The 20,176-nt window shown below is 44.0% G+C and overlaps 1 protein-coding gene, 1 non-coding gene and 2 pseudogenes across 2 annotated transcripts; 1 reads left to right on the top strand and 3 right to left on the bottom strand.

Moving 5' to 3' along the window:
• Positions 1-2,491: 2,491 nt before the first annotated feature.
• LOC142460284 (U1 spliceosomal RNA) lies at positions 2,492-2,668 on the bottom strand (annotated as a pseudogene).
• Positions 2,669-5,987: 3,319 nt separating this feature from the next.
• Positions 5,988-6,460, bottom strand: LOC142458237 (ubiquitin-ribosomal protein eS31 fusion protein-like; annotated as a pseudogene).
• A 3,226-nt stretch (positions 6,461-9,686) lies between these two features.
• On the top strand, positions 9,687-10,002 carry LOC142458236 (large ribosomal subunit protein eL38). Its single transcript, XM_075559274.1, has one exon. It carries the CDS (start codon positions 9,754-9,756, stop codon positions 9,964-9,966), a length of 213 nt encoding a protein of 70 aa, XP_075415389.1. The 5' UTR covers positions 9,687-9,753; the 3' UTR covers positions 9,967-10,002.
• Positions 10,003-18,385: 8,383 nt separating this feature from the next.
• LOC142460507 (small nucleolar RNA SNORA67) lies at positions 18,386-18,530 on the bottom strand. Its single transcript, XR_012786699.1, has one exon. It is a non-coding gene; the product is annotated as a small nucleolar RNA SNORA67 (small nucleolar RNA).
• Positions 18,531-20,176: the final 1,646 nt, after the last annotated feature.

The raw sequence follows: 20,176 nt of genomic DNA, 5'->3' as shown, positions 1-20,176 counted from the left end.
ACTTACAAGTGGCACCTGCATATTGTGCAGAGCCATCCGTAAACCAAGCATGACTTTTCTATTCTTCAGTCAACTTATCATAAGGAACTTCCCAGGAGGCCATAGGTGCAGCTTGGGAGAAGGAAGGTACTGTGACAGGAGTGTGGTGTGGGCATTTGGACCACTTCTACTTTTACCTTCAGGTCCTGCTCTAGCCTGATCTAGTGTGTATACTACTTCCATTAGACAATACCCAGTTCACGATGGGCACCTCAGGCCTCATGGTGACTTGGTGGCCCATGGTGAGGTGTTCTGTCTCTGCCAAGGCCCAGTAACAGGCCAACAGCTGCTTTTCAAAAGGGGTGTAGTTGTCTGCAGAGAATGGCGGGTTTTAGTCAAAAATATCAATGGTTTACACTGTGATCCACCAATAGGGAACTGTCAAAGACTCCATACTGCTTCTCTAGCTATGACTGACACCTCTAGCACCATTGGGTCAGTTGGATCATATAGTCCCAGTGGCAAAGCAGTCTGCATGGCAGACTGCTGTTGTAGAGCCTTTTCTTAAACTGGGCCCCCCTCTATATTAGAGGCCTTTCATGTCACTTGATAAATAGATCGAGTTGTTGGGGGGGGGGATCAGATGCAATAGCTTATTCTTCATTTTAGTAGGAATGTCTCAACATGCACCACACCACTGGACTCCTAGAAATTTTATTGAGGTAGAGGGTGCCTGAATCTTTGTTGGGTTTATATTCCAACCTCTTACATGCAGATGTTGTGCCAATGATTCTAGAGTCTTTGATACATCCTCCTTAGTGGATCCAATCAGCATAATGTCATCAATATAATGGACCAGTGTGACATTTTGTGGAAGAAAAAGGTGATCAAGGTCCCTTCAGACTAAATTATGGCACAGGGCAGAAGAGTTGATGTACCTCTGGAGGAGAGTTGTGAAAGCATATTGTTGCCCCTGCCAGCTGAAGGCAAACTGCTTCTGGTGATCCTTCGAGACTGGTATTGAGAAGGCATTGGCCAGATCAATAGCTGCATACCATGTGCCAGGAGAAGTATTGATTTGCTCAAGCAATGAAATCACATCTGGAATGGCAGCTGCAATTGGAGTCACCACCTGGTTAAGTTTATGATAATCCATTGTCATTCTCTAAGATCCATCCGGTTGTTTGTTTTTTTTAAATAGGCCAAATAGGTGAGTTAAATGGGGATGTTGTAGAAATCACCATACCTGCATCCTTCAAATCTTTGATGGTGGCACTAATCTCTGCAATCCCTCCAGGAATGCGGTACTGCTTCTGGTTTACTATTTTCCTAGGCAATGACAGTTCTAATGGTGTCCACTTGGCCTTTCCTACCATAATAGCCCTTATTTCACATCTCAGGGATCAAATATGTGGGTTCTGCCAGTTACTAAGTATGTCTATTCCAATGATGCATTCTGGAACTGGGGGAAAAACGACAGGATGGGTCAGGGGGTCCACTGGACCTACAGTAAGGTGTACCTGAGCTAAAACTCCGTTGATAACTTGACTTCCATATGCCCCCACTCTGACTGGCAGGCCTTCGAAACATTTTGGGTCTCCTAGAATTAGTGTCAGTTCAGAGCCAGTGTCTAGTAATCCCCCAAAAGTTTCCTTTCCCCCGATGAATAGTCACTCTTGTGAAAAGCTGTAGGTCCCTTTGGGGAAGGCTAGAAGAAAGACTAACAGTATAGACCTTCAGTGATGTAGCAGGGCCCTTCTTTAAAGGGACCTGGTTTTCTCCTCATTCAAGGGGTTGTGGGTCTATAAATAGGCTCAGGTCTGGGAATTGAGCGGGCATGACTTGATTCTGTTGTTCACCTGATCTAGCATTCTTCTGCCTGTGTAGATCACATAAATATTTAGTAGGTTTCCCATGTATTTCACTCCTAGGGACACCATGGCAAAATAGCCGATCTCAAAAGTCCACAGGAGACAGGTTGTTTTAATTACTACAGAAACCTCACTCTCCTTTACGATTACCACACCCATCCCCAGCTCTGTTGATTCAGTGCTGACACCTGCTCCCTACCAACAAGGGACCCAATTAGCCCCATTGTAGGCAAATGTCAGAGTTCCCTTAGGGCAGTGCCCACTGTTAATCCTGGTGCACATAAAATAGCAATCACAGGAGTCTTCAGAGATGCTGGGGCCACTTCACAAACTTGTTCCTTATGGTTGTGGTGAAAGGTATCTTCTTGGCCACTCCTTTTTTGGGTCTGTGGGCTTATTCTGATAGATACAACATACCAATTTCCCTAAGCTTTTGGATGCCTTCTTCTACAGTGCACCAAGGTAGGTCAGAGACCTCAAGTTGGTCTAATCTAGGCCATCTGGCAGCCCATGCTTCAGTGAACCAACCAAATAAGCAATTAGATCCTCTCTTGCTGAGACGTTGAAAGAAAAATCTGTGCGTAGGGACCCCATATCCAGAAACTCAGACTGGTCTAATGTTACATTTCTTTTCTTTTTTTCCGGGGAGAGCACGAACGCAGTCTCCCACCCCACCCCACCCCACACACAAATTATGCAGTTGAGTTTCCCGCATTTGGGGAAATGGCAGGGGTCAGCACACCCGGAGTGCAATGGGTGAGCCTTGCCCTGGGAAAACCACCTTCCTGATCATGGTGTCTTCCCTGCCAGGTAAGTATAATGTTACATTTCTTGCACCAGTATCCCACACCCTTAGCGATCATTCCCAGGGATATCCCCCAGGCTTCTGCTTGTATGTTATTAGAAAACTGGAGCAGATCTTTATGAGTAGAGTGCATTTCTTCCTGCGTCATCTGTACCTCACCTTTAGGACCTTTCTGAGACTTAATTCTAGTTACAGGTCTAGAGGAAATAGTGAATGGTGAGGGTGTTTCCTGGGTGCTCTCAGCAATATCTTGTAAGGCATCTCCCCCAGGCAATGCTCCAGATCCAGCCCCACCTGGCATCTCAGCTTGAACAGTTTGGTTAATCTGCTCAAGTGTGAGTTGTTTTACTAATAGTAGATTAATCCCCTCAAGTGGAAGGGGTGGATCCATTGACTGGAGTGGCTCAATCAACTCTAGGGGCTCAGTATCCTCCTCTTCTGGATCAACCCATATGTTCCCATCCCATGTTTTAGGGTCCCATTCTGTCTGATGAATGCCCTTACAATGACCTGCAGTTCAGCTGATGCTGTAATTCAGCTCCTCATATGATAGACTCTAGATTTGGTTTCCAGCAATGTCAGCTCTATTCCTAGAGGAAAGAAGACTCTCCTTTGTAGCACATGCAGAAGCTGCACTTGAGATGTGCTTCTGAGATTATCCCCTGTCCTTGAACTCATTTTTAATTGCAAGAAGCCAGCCAGCTTCCCTATACTTCTCATCCTGACAAAACAGCCAGAAAATATCAAACAAACGATTACCCAGAGCCTTTCCTCTCACCAGCACTTCATCTATTGGTGATGATACTGTGGATATTGGCTTTGCAACTTGAAAACATGGATGACCACCACCCGCTCTAGTAAGAGTGGCAGACTTATCCATGCCTTCCGGGGTAGAGGCAGCATTTTTAGTGCCGTTAAGCCTAATCAGGCTGGAGAACCAATTTGAGAAACCCATACTTATCATCTTGTTTTTCCTAGAACCCTTCTCCTCCTGTTACCAATTGTGTTAGGCAGGGTTCTCTAGAGAAATGAAACCAGGATATTTATAATTTTATATATATAGATATATGGATAGGTTTATACATGCGAAGGAATATAACAGCTAATTAGTCCACACAGCAGTACAGAGGGTTCAGTTCAACTCATTTCCAAGTAACAGTTACTATACTGGAAGTCCTTCAACTCATGTGGGCTGCCAGGTCCAAGGTCAAGGAAGCAGACAGCAGAGTCCACCTTGGCAAGCAGAGTTTTCCCACAGGCAGCAAGCAACAGGGTGGGTCACCAACAGTCAGTAGCTCAGGAGCTTAACAAAGCAGGCCCTGATGGGATATCGAACACAAGCAATGCAAGGCAACGGAATCCACCCGCCTCAAGCCCAAGCAATGTACTCACCAGCAGCGTGGTGAAGCAGGTCTCAAAGGAGCTTCAAGTTCTAGCAACAGGATCCATGGATTGGCGTGGCCCACAGGTAGTGTAGCTCACAGGTTGAGGCAGAGAACTAGCTACAGCAGCAGCACACATACTCCAGCACACTCAGATCACCAGAGAGAGGGGCAGACTTTATAGAGCCATTTATCTCTTTCCCCTCCAATCAAACTGCAACCTGATTAATCCCACACATTCCTATTGGCCAGGTTGGCCCTATCACACTTCCTCTGGGGGATGCTGGAATAATCCAGCCTCGGCTGCAAAAGCAGATACCTATACTTTATTCTGGATTATGGGCTACAGTACAAAAGATTTAACTGTCAGGGGGTGCTCAGTAATATTTTTTAAAGAGGCTGCATTGCCAAAGAAGTGTGGGAACTTATGATTTAGATGATCCTGAGTATATATGATTACTGTGAAATAAGATCTTCTTCCTGGAAAAATGAAGCATTTTGCTGTACACACTGCAGGAGCAATTGTAGGTCTAGCTAATATACTGTCAGCAAGGGGTACAGAATCACACATGACCTATCTCCAATGGGGATCAGTAAGCTTATTGGTTCTTGAAGAATCCTTTCAGGTAAAAGGTTGTTAGAAGCCCTGCTAAGGACCACATGATCCAGGAATGGTACAAACTACTGGGAAATATTTATATGTTGCAAGAGTACACAAAGTCCCCCAGGTTCTCTCTATCCCATGGAGAGGAATGCCTAGGCCAGACACAAGTCTAGGAAATGAACTGTTCGTGAGTTACTATATTTATTTATAGGGAAATTGGGAGGGGGGCAGGAACACTAATCATGTCACCATGGAAGTTTTCTGGTTGAAGGAATGGCCTTGATCATAAAAGGAACATTCTGCAGGCCAAATGTCTAAAGAAATTAAAATGCAAGAGCTGGTATCTACTAGTGGCCTTGTAGACTTTCCTGCCAAGCAACTCAGTCTGCTGAGCCAGCCTTTGGCCAAGCTACCCAGGGGCAGAAAGTGGCCAGAGGACTCCAGCAAATGCAGGGCTTGTCTCTCCTCACTTCCAAACATGGGAATTAAAGGGAATGCTCAGAAGTGAATAAGCCATTCAAGTAAGCAGACACCACTGAACATCCTTGGCAATGATTGGTATATATGAGGGACCAGATTAAGAAATAAAATATGGCACTACCAGGACATTGTTAGATCTGACGAAAGGGTTCATATCTAAGATAAAAATCCATCATATTCACATGGGCGGCCCGACTATGAGACATGGCGTCCCTCACTGACCCATGGCCCTGCGGGGAACAGCACCGGAGACACAGTGTGGGAATTGCACCTGACCTGATCCCACCACACAGAGGCAAAGCACTGAGGGAGTGCAGCGGAACAGCAAGGGAATGGAGCGTCAAGGTCCCCAGGGAATGCTGAAAGTGGACTTTGGGGCCAGGGCGTGGTGTCCCAACAGACTGGACTGGAAAACACTCCTAAAGGCCAACCAACAATCCTTGAACTTAAAAAAAAAATTCATGGTATTCTAGAAATGTATGTTCACCAACTTCATTTCTTGGGAACTAACTTTTCCTGGGTCAGTCCGTGTGCCCAGAACAGGAAGTGTGGCCCTTTACAAGTGAAATGGCCCAAAGCACTCTGCCTATATCCTTTGATCAGGTCTTTGTTACATAGTCATACCTAATTTGTGAAAGGCTAGGAAATTACTTTTTCTGAGTGGGCTACATGCCCAGACAAAAACTCTTATCACTCTAGATGAAGAAGGTACTGGCAAGACTGGAAATCTAGACCGAACTGAAGACCGCACAAGGATAGGAAGATTAATCACTGTGACACAGACCTTGACCAGGGACTTGTCAAGAACCAAGGCAATTGTTCTTTTTTTTTTTTTAAATGTTCATGACCTTTATTAACCAGTACAATTACTTGTCTTCTGGCTTGTTGAAGCAGTAGGTCAGACAGCACTTGGCGCAGTCATGTCTGTCACAGTGATTGGCCATGAAAACCCCAGCACCACACTCGTCTGATGGGCACTCACGCCAAAGGCGGCTGATTTTGCCATTTTCATCCACCTGTCCCTATAGTATTTTAAGACGGCCAGCTTAACCTTCTTTCTCTTATGCTTGTTCTTCTTGGGAGTGGTATAAGACTTCTTCCTTTTCTTAGCACCACCACGAAGTCTCAGCACAAGATGAAAAGTGAACTCCTTCTGAATGTTGTAGTCAGACAAGGTATGTCTATCTTCCAGCTGCTTGCCTGCAAAGGTCAGCCGTTGCTGATCGGGAGGAATTCCCTCCTTGTCCTGGATCTTGACCTTCACATTCTCTGTCGTATCAGAGGGTTCAACCTCGAGAGTGATGGTCTTCCTCGCAAGGGTCTTCACGAAGAACTGCATCCTGGCGGCGGCCCCACTGCAGATGGCAGATCAGAAAGGCGGCGATTGTTCTTCTTATCTTTCTAGGTCATAGGGTCTTCTGCTTACTCTTAAGCACAATCGACTCTGCAATTGTTTCCGGAACCCTTACTGTGGGCTCATACAGTTGATTGTTAGAATGAGCACAGCGCTCACCGTGTTGCTGTCCATTTCATTGGTTCAGAGGTGGTTGCTGGGTGCTGTGGAGTTGGTTCCTACGCATAGCGACCCTGTGCAAAGCCTAAGGAAGCACAGCCCGGCCCTGCATCATCCTCACATCATTCTTCTGTTTGAGCCCGTGTTGCAGCCACGGCGTCCACCCATCTTGTGAAGGGCCGTTCTCTTTTTTGCTGCCCCTCTAATGTACCAAACATGATGGACTTCTCCAGGGACTGGCCTCTCCTGACATGTCCAGAGTGCAGGAGACAAAGTCTCACCATCCCTACCTCTCGTCGAATGGTTTCGTTGCCACATTAGAAGTTTGATTTTGAGTAATCTAGGTGGTTCCTCCAGTCTTATCAGAGCAGTAAGTCTAAGAAGGACCTATCATTTTCTCCCTTCCTGCTTTTAGGTCTCAATCCCAGTCTTGTCACCGAAGAGAGTAGAGTTCTTAAACCACAATCCCCAAAATTTGGTACCAGGTTTGTGCAGTTCCCAAGCTAGCATCAGTAGAGGGTGCCATTGAGCCTCAGGCACAGGTGGAAAGGATTTGGTTAACTCTGCCAAACCTCTTCTGTTTAACTTCCATGTCGGGTGCCTTTCAGCTGTGCATACAGAATTGTATTAGAGAGTCCAGGCTGAGGTCTGAAAGTAGTTGGGAGTGGTTGATACAGTTTGACGTGGCTAATCTCCATTTATGCAATATTTGGAAACAGAAGGAAAACATTACTATCCACTGGGAAAACTGACGCTGAAAACCAAATGTCCATTGAAAAGGAACAAGCTGAGACTAAAAACAGGTACCAGGAAATGAGACAGCACAGGAAGCAACATGAGGAGTAAGCAAGTGTAGAAGGCCTATGAGTCAGGACTAAATTCAGAAGCCCTGGCCGAGCCAGTCATTTATCCTTGTCATCAGAAACTGCTTCTTTCTTCATCCAGAGTTAGAGGATTGCTACTTGCAGCCAGATGGCTTCTCTTAGGTGGCGAGAGAGACAGAATGGCCTTCCACAGCTTTCTCAAGCGAAGAACTTTCCTAGAAGCCTTCTTAGTGCTTACTAAAACTGGGTCAGGGGGGAATACTTTTAGACTAGGAATTCTCAACATGTGGCAATGTTTCCTTTCAGGGGACATTGAGCAATATCTGGAGACAATTTTGGTTGCCATAACTGGAAGTAGAGGGTGCTATTGACATCTGACGGGTAAAGACCCAAGATGTTGTTAAATTCCACACTCACGGCTATAGAGCCGATTCTGACTCTGAGTGATCCAAAGGGCAGGGTAGAACTGCCCCCGGTGAGTAACTCTTTACAGGAGTAGAAAGTTTCATCTTTCTCCCGTGGAGCAGCTGGTGGTTTCAAACTGCTGACCTTTGGGTTAGCAGCCCACCGTGTAATCACTACACCACCAAGGCTCCTTGGGAATGCTGCTAAGCATTCTACAAGGACAGGATAGTCTCCTGCAAAAAAAAATTCCAAAATGTTGAAAATACCAATATTAGGAAACTTAGACCAAGGATGAGGCACCAAGGCTAAGTGTGGGTGGGGTGAATACCAGAGAAATACTGATAACGAGTTGTCAGGGGTAGAGGAGAAGGAAAAGTGGTGCAAAGGCCAAAGGAGGATAAATTCAAGAAAAAGCAAACAAAATGAATAGTGTCACAAACTATGGAGAGGTCAAGTAAGGTTATGATTGAAAAGCATCCTTTAGATTTATCCATTTGTTACCTTTGCTACAAGGAACTCTGGTGGCACTGTCTGGTAAGCCCTGGACTGCTAATTATAAGGTTGGTGGTTCAAATCCACCAAGTGCTCCTTGGCAGAAAGATCAGACTATAATAGGTTCCCATAAAGTTCAGATTCAGAATAGTAGTTCTTAAACTTTATTTATTTATAAAGCATTTCATTGGGGGGCTCATACAGCTCAGTTCTTAAACGTCAGTGTGCATCAGAATCAATTACTGGGCTTGTTAAAACATATTGCTGGGCCCTACTCCCAGAGTTTCTGAGAAGTCTGGGATGGGACACAAGTTTCTGTGCTGATACTGATGCTGTAGTCCCGGGATCACACATGGAACACCACTGATTTAGAGCTTATGTGGAGGAACATTACCTGAGAAGAGAATCAGTTCGACCACTGAGAAGACAAGGAAAGGCAAATATAGGCAATTCCCAGAGTTGCAGCCATCTATTTAAAGAGAGAACTTGTTTCTGCCTTAAAGTTATATCAATTTGCACTCACTTTCAAACACTTGGACCAATCCCAACCTCATCACATAACCTTCACTTTCTGGATGTGCCACTTTTAAACCATTAAAAAGGCTTCAAGCCTTTCTTATACTAAAACCCAAACTCACTTCCACAGAGTCAAGACTAACTCATACTGACCTTATAGGATGGAGCGGAACAGCCCTTCTGTTTCTGAGACTGTAAATCTGTACAGGAGCAGAAAGCCTCAGCTTTCTCTCCTGCAGCGGCTCCTGTGACGTTGAAGAATTCACTGTCATTGGCTTATATTTTCTCTTTGAATCAGGGTTAAATCATTATCTGAAGACCTAGAGGGAAGATAATAGAATAGGAAACCATAAACACTAGGTCAAGGTTCAATGCCCACTGATTAGCTCTTCTGAAAACTCCATACAGAAAGTCAATTTATGTTACTTATTACAGGAAAATTTTACAATGAATTCATTCAGACATGTTGACCAGGAAGCTATGTGGTACAGTAGAAGAATTGAAACTTTCTTTCTTTGGCTGGTAACAGGAAATACCTGCTTAGGAAATTTCCAAGCCACACCTTGTTGTCTATGTACTTTAAATGAAATTTTATAAATTCCACTGATTCTATGAAGCAAGAGGACAGAATTCATTAAGGAATGGACTTGGGAACAAAAAGCTCTGGCTTAACAACAAGAGATCTAAAATTGACGGCGAGGAGGCCTGGTGGGGTTTGATCAAGTGCAATATATCCAAGAGGAGTTACTGAGAGTGGAGTGGAGGGTGAGCATGATAGTGGGACAGGAGGACGGTGAAAGGAAATAGAGGCTCTTCTGCCCTCCTCGCTTCTTGTGGCTTGCTGTGAGTGTCCCGGCCGGTGCCGGTCCGCGCCTCGTCGCCATGCCTCGCAAAATCGAAGAGATCAAGGACTTCCTGCTCACGGCGCGGCGAAAGGACGCCAAGTCTGTGAAGATCAAGAAGAACAAGGATAATGTGAAGTTCAAGGTGCGGTGCAGCAGGTACCTCTACACCCTGGTCATCACCGACAAGGAGAAGGCCGAGAAGCTGAAGCAGTCTCTGCCCCCAGGTCTGGCAGTGAAGGAGCTAAAATGAACCCGGCTAGCTGATGCAAACTATAATAAAGAAAAATTCTTTTTAATTCTTAAAAAAAAAAAAAGAAGAAAGGAAATAGAGGAAAGAAGTAGGAGGCAAAGCTACTTATAGAGGTATACCTATAGCCATGTATATATGTAAATATAGTAATTTATATGAAGGGGATGAGGCCAATGTACATACATTTAAGTATTAAGATAGCAGATGGACTTTGGGCCTCTACTCAAGGCTTCCCTAAACAGAAGAACACTTTGTTCTAATGAACTGGAACTCTTTGATACTCACCTTCCCGAATCGATTACTGAAAATAAAGTGGGTGTGTAAGCAAATGTGGTGAAGAAAGTGGATGGTGTTTGGCTATCAAAAGATATAGCCTTTGGGCTCATAAAGGCTTGAAGTTATACAAGCAGCCATCTAGCAGGGAAGCAAATAAGTCCACATGTAAGAAGCACACCAGCCTGTGTGATCATAAAGTGTGGACAGGATCAGGTATCAAAAGATCCAAAAGAAACAACTATATCAATGTTCATGAGGGTGATTGGAGTAGAGCCCCAAAGCCCATCTGTAGATAAATGGACATCCTGCCACAGAAGGGTTACGAGGGAGATTCAACCAGGATGCAGTATAGCACTGACGAAACAAACATCATTCCCCTAGTACCTCAATGCTTCCTCTGCCCCCACTACCATGACCCAGTTCTATTGTACAAATCCAATTTAACCAGAGTACACACTTTGGTACAGATAAGAGCTCTCAACACATGGAATTCAGAACAGATAAAACCCTCAGGGGGTTGGGACTGGTCCAGACTGACCCAGTGACACTGAGGCAAACCACTAAAAGCGTGCAACAGAGCAACTGTGGGAGCAGAGCAGGGAGCCCCCGAGGGAGTACAAAGGACAGACTCTGGCGCCAAAGCATGGTACCCCATTGGACCTGACTGAAGGACATGCCTAGAGATCGAAAATCAGACCTTGATGTATTTACAGGTTTTTCTTTCTTTAAAATTTTTTTTCTTTTAATTAATTTATTCTTCTATGGGTAACTGGTTTCCCTTTTTATTGTCTTAGCTGTGTTCTCACTCATTGCCTATCTTGCAATGACTTGGTTTTTGGTGCATGTTACTATCTCTACAGATCTATCTAGATAAGACAGACTGGATGAATAGCCTGGAGGAGAAAACAACGGGACCAATGGTTCCGGGGGGACACAGGAGAGGGGGATGAGGGGACAAGGAGGTAGTGCTGACCAACCCAGGGACAGGGGAGAAATAAGTGATCCAAAATCAGTAGCAAGAAGGGTATGAGTGGCCTGGTACAGATTCAGCAAGGGCAAGGTAACCTAGAGAAATTACTGTAACCCAAATGAAGGCTGAGCATGATAGTGGAACAAGAGGAAAGTAAAAGGAAATAGAGGAAAGAACTAGGTGACAAAGGGTATTTATAGAGGTCCAAAGGCTGGAATGTACATATGTAAATATATTTATATGAGTGTAGGGAAACAGATCTATGTGCATATATTTATAGGCTTAGTACTAAGGCAGCAGATGGACATTGGGCCTCCACTCAAGTACTTACGCAATGCAAGAACACTTTGTTCTATTAAACTGGCATTTCAGGATGCACACCTTCCTGACAGGATTGCTGAAGAAAAATGTATGCATAAGCAAATGTGGTGAAGAAAGCTAACGGTACCCGGCTATCAAAAGTTATAGCATCTGGGGTCTTAAAGGCTTGAAGATAAACAGATGGCCATCTAGCTGAGAAGCATCAAAGCCCACATGGAAGACGCAAACCAGCTTTGCTGACCACGAGGTGTAGAAGGGACCAGTTATCAGACATCAAAGAACGAAAAATCATATCAGTGGGTGCCAACCTTCCTGATATGACCACTGAAGACAAACGTGTGCATAAGCAAATGTGGTGAAGAAAACTGATGGTGCCCAGCTATCAAAAGATATAGTGTCTTGGGGTCTTAAAGGCTCGAAGATAAACAAGTGGCCATCTAGTTCAGAAGCAACAAAGCCCACAAGGAAGAAACACACCAGCTTGTGTGATCACGAGCTGTCAAAGGGATCAGGTATCAAGCATCAAGGAACACAAAATCATATCATTGAAAATGTGGGTGAGTGCAGAGTAGAGACTCAAAGCCCAGTGGTAGCCAACCGGACACCCCTTACTGAAGGGTTGTGGGGAGGAGATGAACCAGTCAGGGTGCAGGGTAGCAACGATGAAACATATAACTTTCCTCTAGTTCTTAAATGCTTCCGCGCACCCCCCCCCACTATCATGATCCCAATTCTACCTTACAAATCTGGCTAGATCAGAGGATGTACATAGGAACAGATAGCAACTGGAAACACAGGGAACCCAGGGCGGATGATCCCTCCAGAACCAGTGATGAGAGTGGCGATGCCTGGAGGATAGAGGGAATGTGGGGTAGAAAGGGGGAACTGATTACAAGAATCTACATATAGTCTTCTCCCTGGGGGAGGGACAGCAGAGAAGAAGACGGGGGAAAATGTTGGACAGGGTAATATATGACAGAATAATAATTTATGAATGATGAAGGGTTCATGAGGTAGGGGGGAGTGGGGAGGGAGGGGGGAAATGAGCAGCAGATATGAAGAGCTCAAGTAGAAGGCAAATGTTTTGAGACTGATGATGGCAACAAATGTACATATGTTCTTGACACAATTGATGTATGTTTGGATTGTGATAAGAATTGTATGAGCCCCTAATAAAATGATTAGAAAGAAAAAAAACCCTCAGGAACTGTAGTGGGAGTAGCAATATCATGAAGTGGGAGATGATTGGGTTGCAGGGGCATGGGGGGGAGAAAGGGGAAAGCCATCACAAGACTGGATATGTAGCCCACCCCCCAGGGGGATGAAAAACCAAAATGTGGGTGAAGGGAGACAATGGACAGTGAACGCACAAAATAACTACAATAATATATAATTGATCAAGGATTCACAAAGGTTGGAGGGGAGGGGAGGGAGGGGGAAAAAAGAGGAGCTGATACTAAGGGCTCAAGTAGAAAGAAAATGTTTTGGAAACGTTGATGGCAACAACTGAATGATGGATTGTCATAAGATTTGTAAGAACCCCCTAGTAAAATGATTAATAATTTTTTTAAAAGAAGAAGCTTTGGCTTTTAACAGTCTCACTACTTGCTATTGTGGACAACTGGTTGAGCAGCTCTAAGCTTTAGTTTATCACCTTTCGAATGGGGACAATAATAGTGATCTTTAGCTCTTTAGTTCTTAGGAGCCCTGGTGACATAGTGGTTGCACGTTAGGCTGTTAGCTGCAAGGACAGCTGTTTGAAACCACCAGCCACTCCTTGAGAGAACGATGAAATCTTTTCCTCCAATAAAGAGTTACAGGCTCAGAAACACACAGAGGCTCATCTACCCCCCTGTTCTACACAGTTGCTGTAAATCCGCATCGACTAGATGGCAGGGAGTTTGGTTTTGGCTTTTAGCTCCTTAGCTATTCTCGCTAGAGGAGCCTCTTCATCTGCCAGCATTGTGGTAAAAGAGGCAAGATGAAGCCTGGGTAGAAAGGAATTTCAATATGTATTATAAAATGTCCCCCTGTGTAAAGTATACCCGTGTTCAAGCCCAGGTGGCCCAACGGGTACACAGTGGGGTGCTCACTGCAACGTGGACAATTCAAACCCTCTGATCTCTCTGGCAGAGAGATGTGGCCGTCTGCTTCTGTAGAGATTTCAGCCCTGGAAACTCTGTGGGGCAATTCGACTCTGTCCTACAGCATCACTATGAGTCAGAATCCACTCACTGCAATAGCTTTGTTTTCAGAGTCACTAGGTGGCGAAAATGGTGGTACTATTATTATCTCTAAACACCCCTCCTTTTTTTTGGATAAGGAAATTGCCAAATGAACGAAGTAAACAATTTGCTCCAGGTCACCCAGAAAATAAACAATAGAACTGGAACCCAGTCATTCAAATTCCACCCATTCCAATCACTGCTTTCTGGAAGGCTGCCAATCATTGTTCCCTGATGGCCGACCCCAGTGGTCACACAGGGAATTGGTATGTGACACGAGCTGGTACATCAGCACTTTTCTGAAGGTTATCCACACAGAAGTAGGGAGGGTGAACTCTTCCCTCCTGCCATCAATTCGATTCCGCCTCATAGTCATTTCCAACTCATAGCAACGCGAGACAGAGTAGAACTGCCCCATAGGTTCTCAGGGCTATGAATTGGTTAAGGAAGCAGACTGCCTCATCTTTCTCCCACCAAGGTTCCTGTGTGGTGCGACTGCAAGTTATTTGTCACCTCTTCCACAGAAAGATAAAATCTGTTTCCTCTCTCCTTCGATCTGAGTCTGCTCTGCCACTTGCTTTGATCAAGATTGAGCCTTAGGAGACCTGGAGCTGTTTCTTCCCTCATTTGAATATTTCCTCCTGGAAGTGATGCTCTGAGGAAGCCCCACACCAGCCACACTGAGACGGCCATTCTCTGGGACACTCAAGCTAGCCGTGTGGAAGAGGTTATACAGTGGAACACTGAGCACTGCCATAGTGAATGCAGCCCTCCTGGGACTTGCCAGCCCAGGCGAGCTAATGGATACACACAGTCAAGTGAAAGCTCCAAGCCAGTCAGTACCATATGGAGCAGAAGAACTGCCCGGCCAAGCCCTGCCCAAATTCTTGACCAGAGAATCCTGAGAAACAACAGGCTGTTATTAAGTCACTACGTTTTGGGGTGGTTCATGAAGCAGCAGCAGATAATCAAAACCATTTTAAGCTGGGGTAGTAATTCCAGACTTGTCTGTTGTCATGAGGCGTTGGCCATCATTTCTAGTTGCCCTGTCACTGTCTGCCCCCCACCAAGTAAGGGACACTTCTGAAGAATAAGAGCATGTGATTCCCACAGAATCTCCTGTGCTACGGCATGAGAGGCTAGAATGCTCAGCCTTTATATTCACCCTTGACTCCAGTTATTTCTGTTATTGAGCCAATAACCATCCTTGTAAGTTAGTTGGAATTGGATTTCTGCTATGGCCAAGAGTGCCTTAATATCTCTATCTCTTATGTTTGCTGTGTTCATCTTTTTCTTTCTTTTTTATAATCATTTTATTGGGGGCTCTTACAGGTCTTCTCACAATCCATACATAGATCCACCGTATCAAGCACATTTGTACATTTGTTGCCATCATCATTTTCAAAACATTTTCTTTCTACTTGAGCCCTTGGGATCAGCTCATTTTCCAACCTCTCTCATGAACCCTTGATAATTTATTCTGCTTTTCATGTCTTACACGGACTGATGTCTCCCTTTACCCATTTTTCTGTTGTCCATCCCCCCAGGGAGGGGGTTATATGTAGATCATTATGAACGTCCCCCCCCACCACCACCTTCCCTTTCCCCTCCTGGTATCGCTACTATCATTGTTGGTCCTGATGGGTTTATCTGTCCTGGATTCTCTGTATTTCCAGCTCTTATCTGTACCAGTGTACATGCTCTGCTCTAGCCAGATTTTTAAGGTAGAATTGGGATCATGATAACGGGGGCAGGGCGGGAAGCATTAAAGAACTAGAGGAAAGTTGTATGTTTCATTATTGCTGTACTGTACCCTGACTTGTTCGTCTCTACCCCGAAACCCTTTTATAAGGGATGTCCAGTTGTCTACAGATGGGCTTTGGGTCTCCACTCTGCACTTCCTCTCATTCAAAATGATATGATTTTTTGTTCTTTGATGCCTGATACCTGATCCCATCGACACCTCATGATCACACAGGCTTGTGTGCTTCCTCCATGTGGGGTTTGTTGCTTCTCAACTAGACGGCTGCTTGTTTATCTTCAAGCCTTTAAGACCTCAGATGCTATATCTTTTGATAGCCGGACATCATCAGCTTTCTTCACCACATTTGCTTATGTACCCATTTTGTGTTCAGTGAAATGTCGGGGAGGGTGAGCATCAAAGAATGATGGGTTATTAGAACAAAATGTTCTTGCATTGAAGGAGTACTTAAGTAGAGGCCCATTGTCCATCTGCTGTCTTAATACTTACCATATATGTACATAGATCTATTTCCCTAGTGTTATGTATAAATATATTTATATATGTGCATGCCTTTATTTAGACCTCTATAAATGTCCTTTGCCTCCTAGTTCTTACCTCGATTTCCCTTTACTTTCCTCTTGTCCTGTTATCATGTTCAGCCTTCATTTGGCTTTCAGGCATTCCTCTCAGCTACCTTGCCCTTGATCAAGCCCCCCAGGCATCCTATACCCTCCTTGCCATTAATTTTAGATCATTTATTGTTCCCTTGTCCCTGGGTTGGTTGATTACCCTCTTCCTTCTTTTCTCCACCTCCTCCTCTCCTGTGTCACCTCCCCCCACCCCTCCCCCCCTCAGTCCTGTTTTTGTCTCCTCCAGGTCATTTATCCCGTCTATCTTTAATAAGCACAAAAACAAGACAGAGCAAAAGAAAACAGCAACAAGCGAAGAACAAAAGAAAAGCCTGATGGGGGAATGGGGGGAAAAGAGAGGAGCTGATCCCAAGAGCTCAATGGAAAGTAAATGTCTAGAAAAGAACGATGGAATAAATGTATAAATATGTCAGATACAATTGATGTGTGGTCTGTAACAAGAATTGTAAGAGACCCCAATAAAATGATTTAAACAACAACAACAGAAAAACAAACCACACAGTGAAAAAAAAAAAAAGAAAAGACTATAGTTTCAGGTCTGTTTGTTGACTTTTAGGAGTGTTTTTCTGGTCAAATCTGATGGGGTGCCACGCCCTGGCCCCAAAATCTATTTTTGGTATTCCCCAGGGACTTCAAAGCTTTGCTCTCCTTGCTGCTGTGTTGGACACCATTAGCGTTGCGCCCTGGTGTTCATCTTTTTCTTTTATGGTAACACAATCAATGCTTTGCCTCATTATTTATATTTGAAGTGAATATAGGTCTAGATCAGAGGTCATTAAACCAGTCACAAGCTAAGAATTATGTGTGTATGTGTGTGTGTATGTTGTGCTTATGTTAGGGAGCTATCTTAGGGACGGGGATTTGTCCCTCTCCTGCCTGCAAAGGCCCCCATAGAGGAGGTTGGGAAAAAATCTGGCAACCATTTGACACCTATGAAGACTCCAAACTGAGCATGTTCATACTCAAACCCCAAAGCCAGATGGGAGGTATACTTTTGCATGCCAAAGTAGGCCCAGGCTTATGACATCACCCAGGTGGGCCTAACTCAGCCAATGAGGTCAACCAGTACCATCAATCACGCCTTCCCCCAGCCAGTGGGTGGGCAGAATAAAGGCAGGGAGCACACTCTGGGACACTCTCTTACCCTGCTCCTGGTCAGAGGCAGGGAGAAAGGGAGGGTCTCCCTCCCTTGAGCCAGTGCACATGCGACCTCACCTCTCAGGGCCTACTCAGGGCCCTCAGTGTTGGGGCCCACATGTCTCAGCCTCTAGGGTCCTTAGGCTTCTGGCCTCCTTCTTTACATGGGTGTTACGGGCCCAGTTGTGAACCTCTTTGAGACTGTAAAATCTGAAACTTGTCCTGTCCTTCATAAAAACCCACTTGGATTACAAAATGAGCTTGAGCATGAAAACTTTCATCATGCAAAGCCAAGAACCGACTCCAGAAACCTAACACTTACACATGTATATGATTGTGGTTATATTTATACTTACATATATAAATTACGTGTATATGAGGGACTCAAAGTTCAAGGGAAAATTCCATGACCTTTGAATGAGCCTTGGTGGGTATACAGGATCTTAGAGTGAGCTGCGAGCTGGATATTAGGGTGCTAATCACAAAGTTGACTGTTCAAAACTACCAGGTGCTCTGTGGGGAAAAGATAGGTGGTCTACTATGTAAAGATTTAGTTTCAGAAAAATGACTTAGGGTTTATATATGTATAAAACCAAACTCACTGACATTGAGTTGATCCCTACTCATATATATAATTTTTTAAGGAGCCCAGATGATGTAGTGGATTATGTTGGGCTGCGAACCTCAAGGTCAACAGTTCAAACCCACCAGCTTCTCTGAGGGAGAAAGATAGGGCTTTCTGTTCCTGTAAAGATTTGCAGCCTTGTAAACTCTAAGGGGATGTTCTACTCCATCCTAGAAAGTCACCATAAATCCAAATTGACTCTATAGCAGCACGTTTTGTTTCGTTTATGTAAAAGTAATTTTATTTCACATATTCAAACAATATTACAGATAACAAAAGGAAAAGTTAGAGTTCCCTGCTCTACTCCAGCCTCAAATTCCATAGGTAACTAATGTTAACAATTGTTTGTCTAATCCTCCCTGAAATGTTACATGCTTTTGGCTCTACACAAATTCAGTAATATTATGTATTCAAGTCTATAACTTTCATTTTCTCTTAATACTAACTCTTGCAACCTTTTTTTTTTTTTTTCTCAGTAGGCTGCCAAAGGAGGGCCAAAGGAGAAGAGCAGTCCTTTCACCCAGGGACATCTCGGGCAGGCCATATGCTATTCCAAGCTGCTACGTTCCTGAGAGGGGCACCAGTTGGTCCCTTGGAAGAGGGAATGACCTTGGACACTTGCAACCTTTTTATTGTGGTACATAGAGGTCTACCGCCTTCTTTATAAGGACTATTTCATATTCACTATAAACATCAACCATGTTTTATTCCCTATTTTCCATTGTCAGTTATTTAGAATGATTCTAGTTTTTGTTTGTATGAGTAGTGGCACAATAAATTCTGGTTTTCATAGATTTTTAGAATGGTTCTATTTTTAAAAAATGATTCTAAAACAATGAATCTATTTTTAATGATTATGTAAGTACCTGTATAATAGCCTTCCTTGTATCTCTTGGCCCACCTAATGTGTTTTCCTATTTGGTCTTTTACAAGAAGTGTTTCAACATGATTGTAGACTAAAAATATTTTGCATTTATTTTTCTTGAGTTCCTTGCTATTTACCTGGCTCATGGTAGAGTCTTTCATTATGTGGGTGTATAGCCAGTTCAGCAATTCAGCATCCTCCACAGGGCTGAGAGGACGTCAGTGCCATCTTACATGGAATTTGCCTTAATGGACTTTTTTCTGTGGTTTATTCAAATCACATGCCAAAGTGTCATCTTTTAAGCCCTGGTTTTGTTTGGTCTGGATTCTGCTTCAGGCATAAGACAGTGGAATGTGACTTCCTTTTTGGCCCTTTTGTAGGTTAAGTTAAGGGAAGCTTCTTTTTGGAGTCAAATGTTGCTTAAGATCAGGAAACTTCTTCCAATATTGGGATGAGTGGCCTGCTTTAATGAGAAGTCCAAACCTTGCTACAGTTTTGTTTGTTTTTTTTCTGTTTCCTAGTCCTTCTGTCTAGGGTGTTCCCACCCATAAGAAGTTTCTATTGCAGAGCAATATTTATGAAATATTCTCCAGAGACCTCTAGTAATTCCACTCAAGGGAAACATACACCATAGGGGACTTCACATCTGCAGAAGCTTAGACCTTATTGTAATGAAGACTGATAGGCTAATCTTGAGTTTAATTGAAAACAGGCAAACCTCAAGTAAAGATTTCTCTCCAGAGATAAAGGAGACCTGAGAAGAACCACGTTTAAGAATAAGCTTGCCAGAAGATCAGCTTCTTGAATGGTAGAGTGAGCACCTTGCTCTTCTACAAAACAATTTAAAAATTTGCAAAAATCAACAACCCCGAAACCTAAACATAACAAAGCTTAAAATAATAAACCATTTCAGAACTTTGGAAATTAACCAAAGCCAAAGAACAAACTGAAATCATCTATCCAAGAGAAATTACAGAACTTTAGTATGAAGGTAGGGTCTACACTGGTAGAGATAGGAACTGGAAACACAGGGAATCCAAGGCAGATGACCCCTTCAGGACCAGTGGTGAGAGCAGCAATACCAGGAGGGTGGAGGGAAGGTGGGGTAGAAAGGGGGAACCAATCACAATGATCTGTATATAACCCCCTCCCTGGGGGATGGACAACAGAAAAGTGGGTGAAGGGAGACGGTCGGGCAGTGTAAGATATGACAAAATAATTTATAATTTATCAAGGGTTCATGGGGGGGGCAGCGAGGAGGGAAGGGAAAAAAGGAGCTGATCCCAAGGGCTCAAGTAGAAAGCAAATGTTTTGAGAATGATGAGGGCAATGAATGTACAAATGTGCTTGACACAATGGATGTATGTATGGATTGTGATAAGAGTTGTATGAGACCC

The sequence above is a fragment of the Tenrec ecaudatus genome, chromosome 10, assembly GCF_050624435.1.
Source record: "Tenrec ecaudatus isolate mTenEca1 chromosome 10, mTenEca1.hap1, whole genome shotgun sequence".
NCBI lineage: Eukaryota > Metazoa > Chordata > Mammalia > Afrosoricida > Tenrecidae > Tenrec > Tenrec ecaudatus.
The sequence above is the reverse complement of the archived record's forward strand: the minus strand, read 5'-3'. Positions and strand labels throughout refer to the sequence as shown.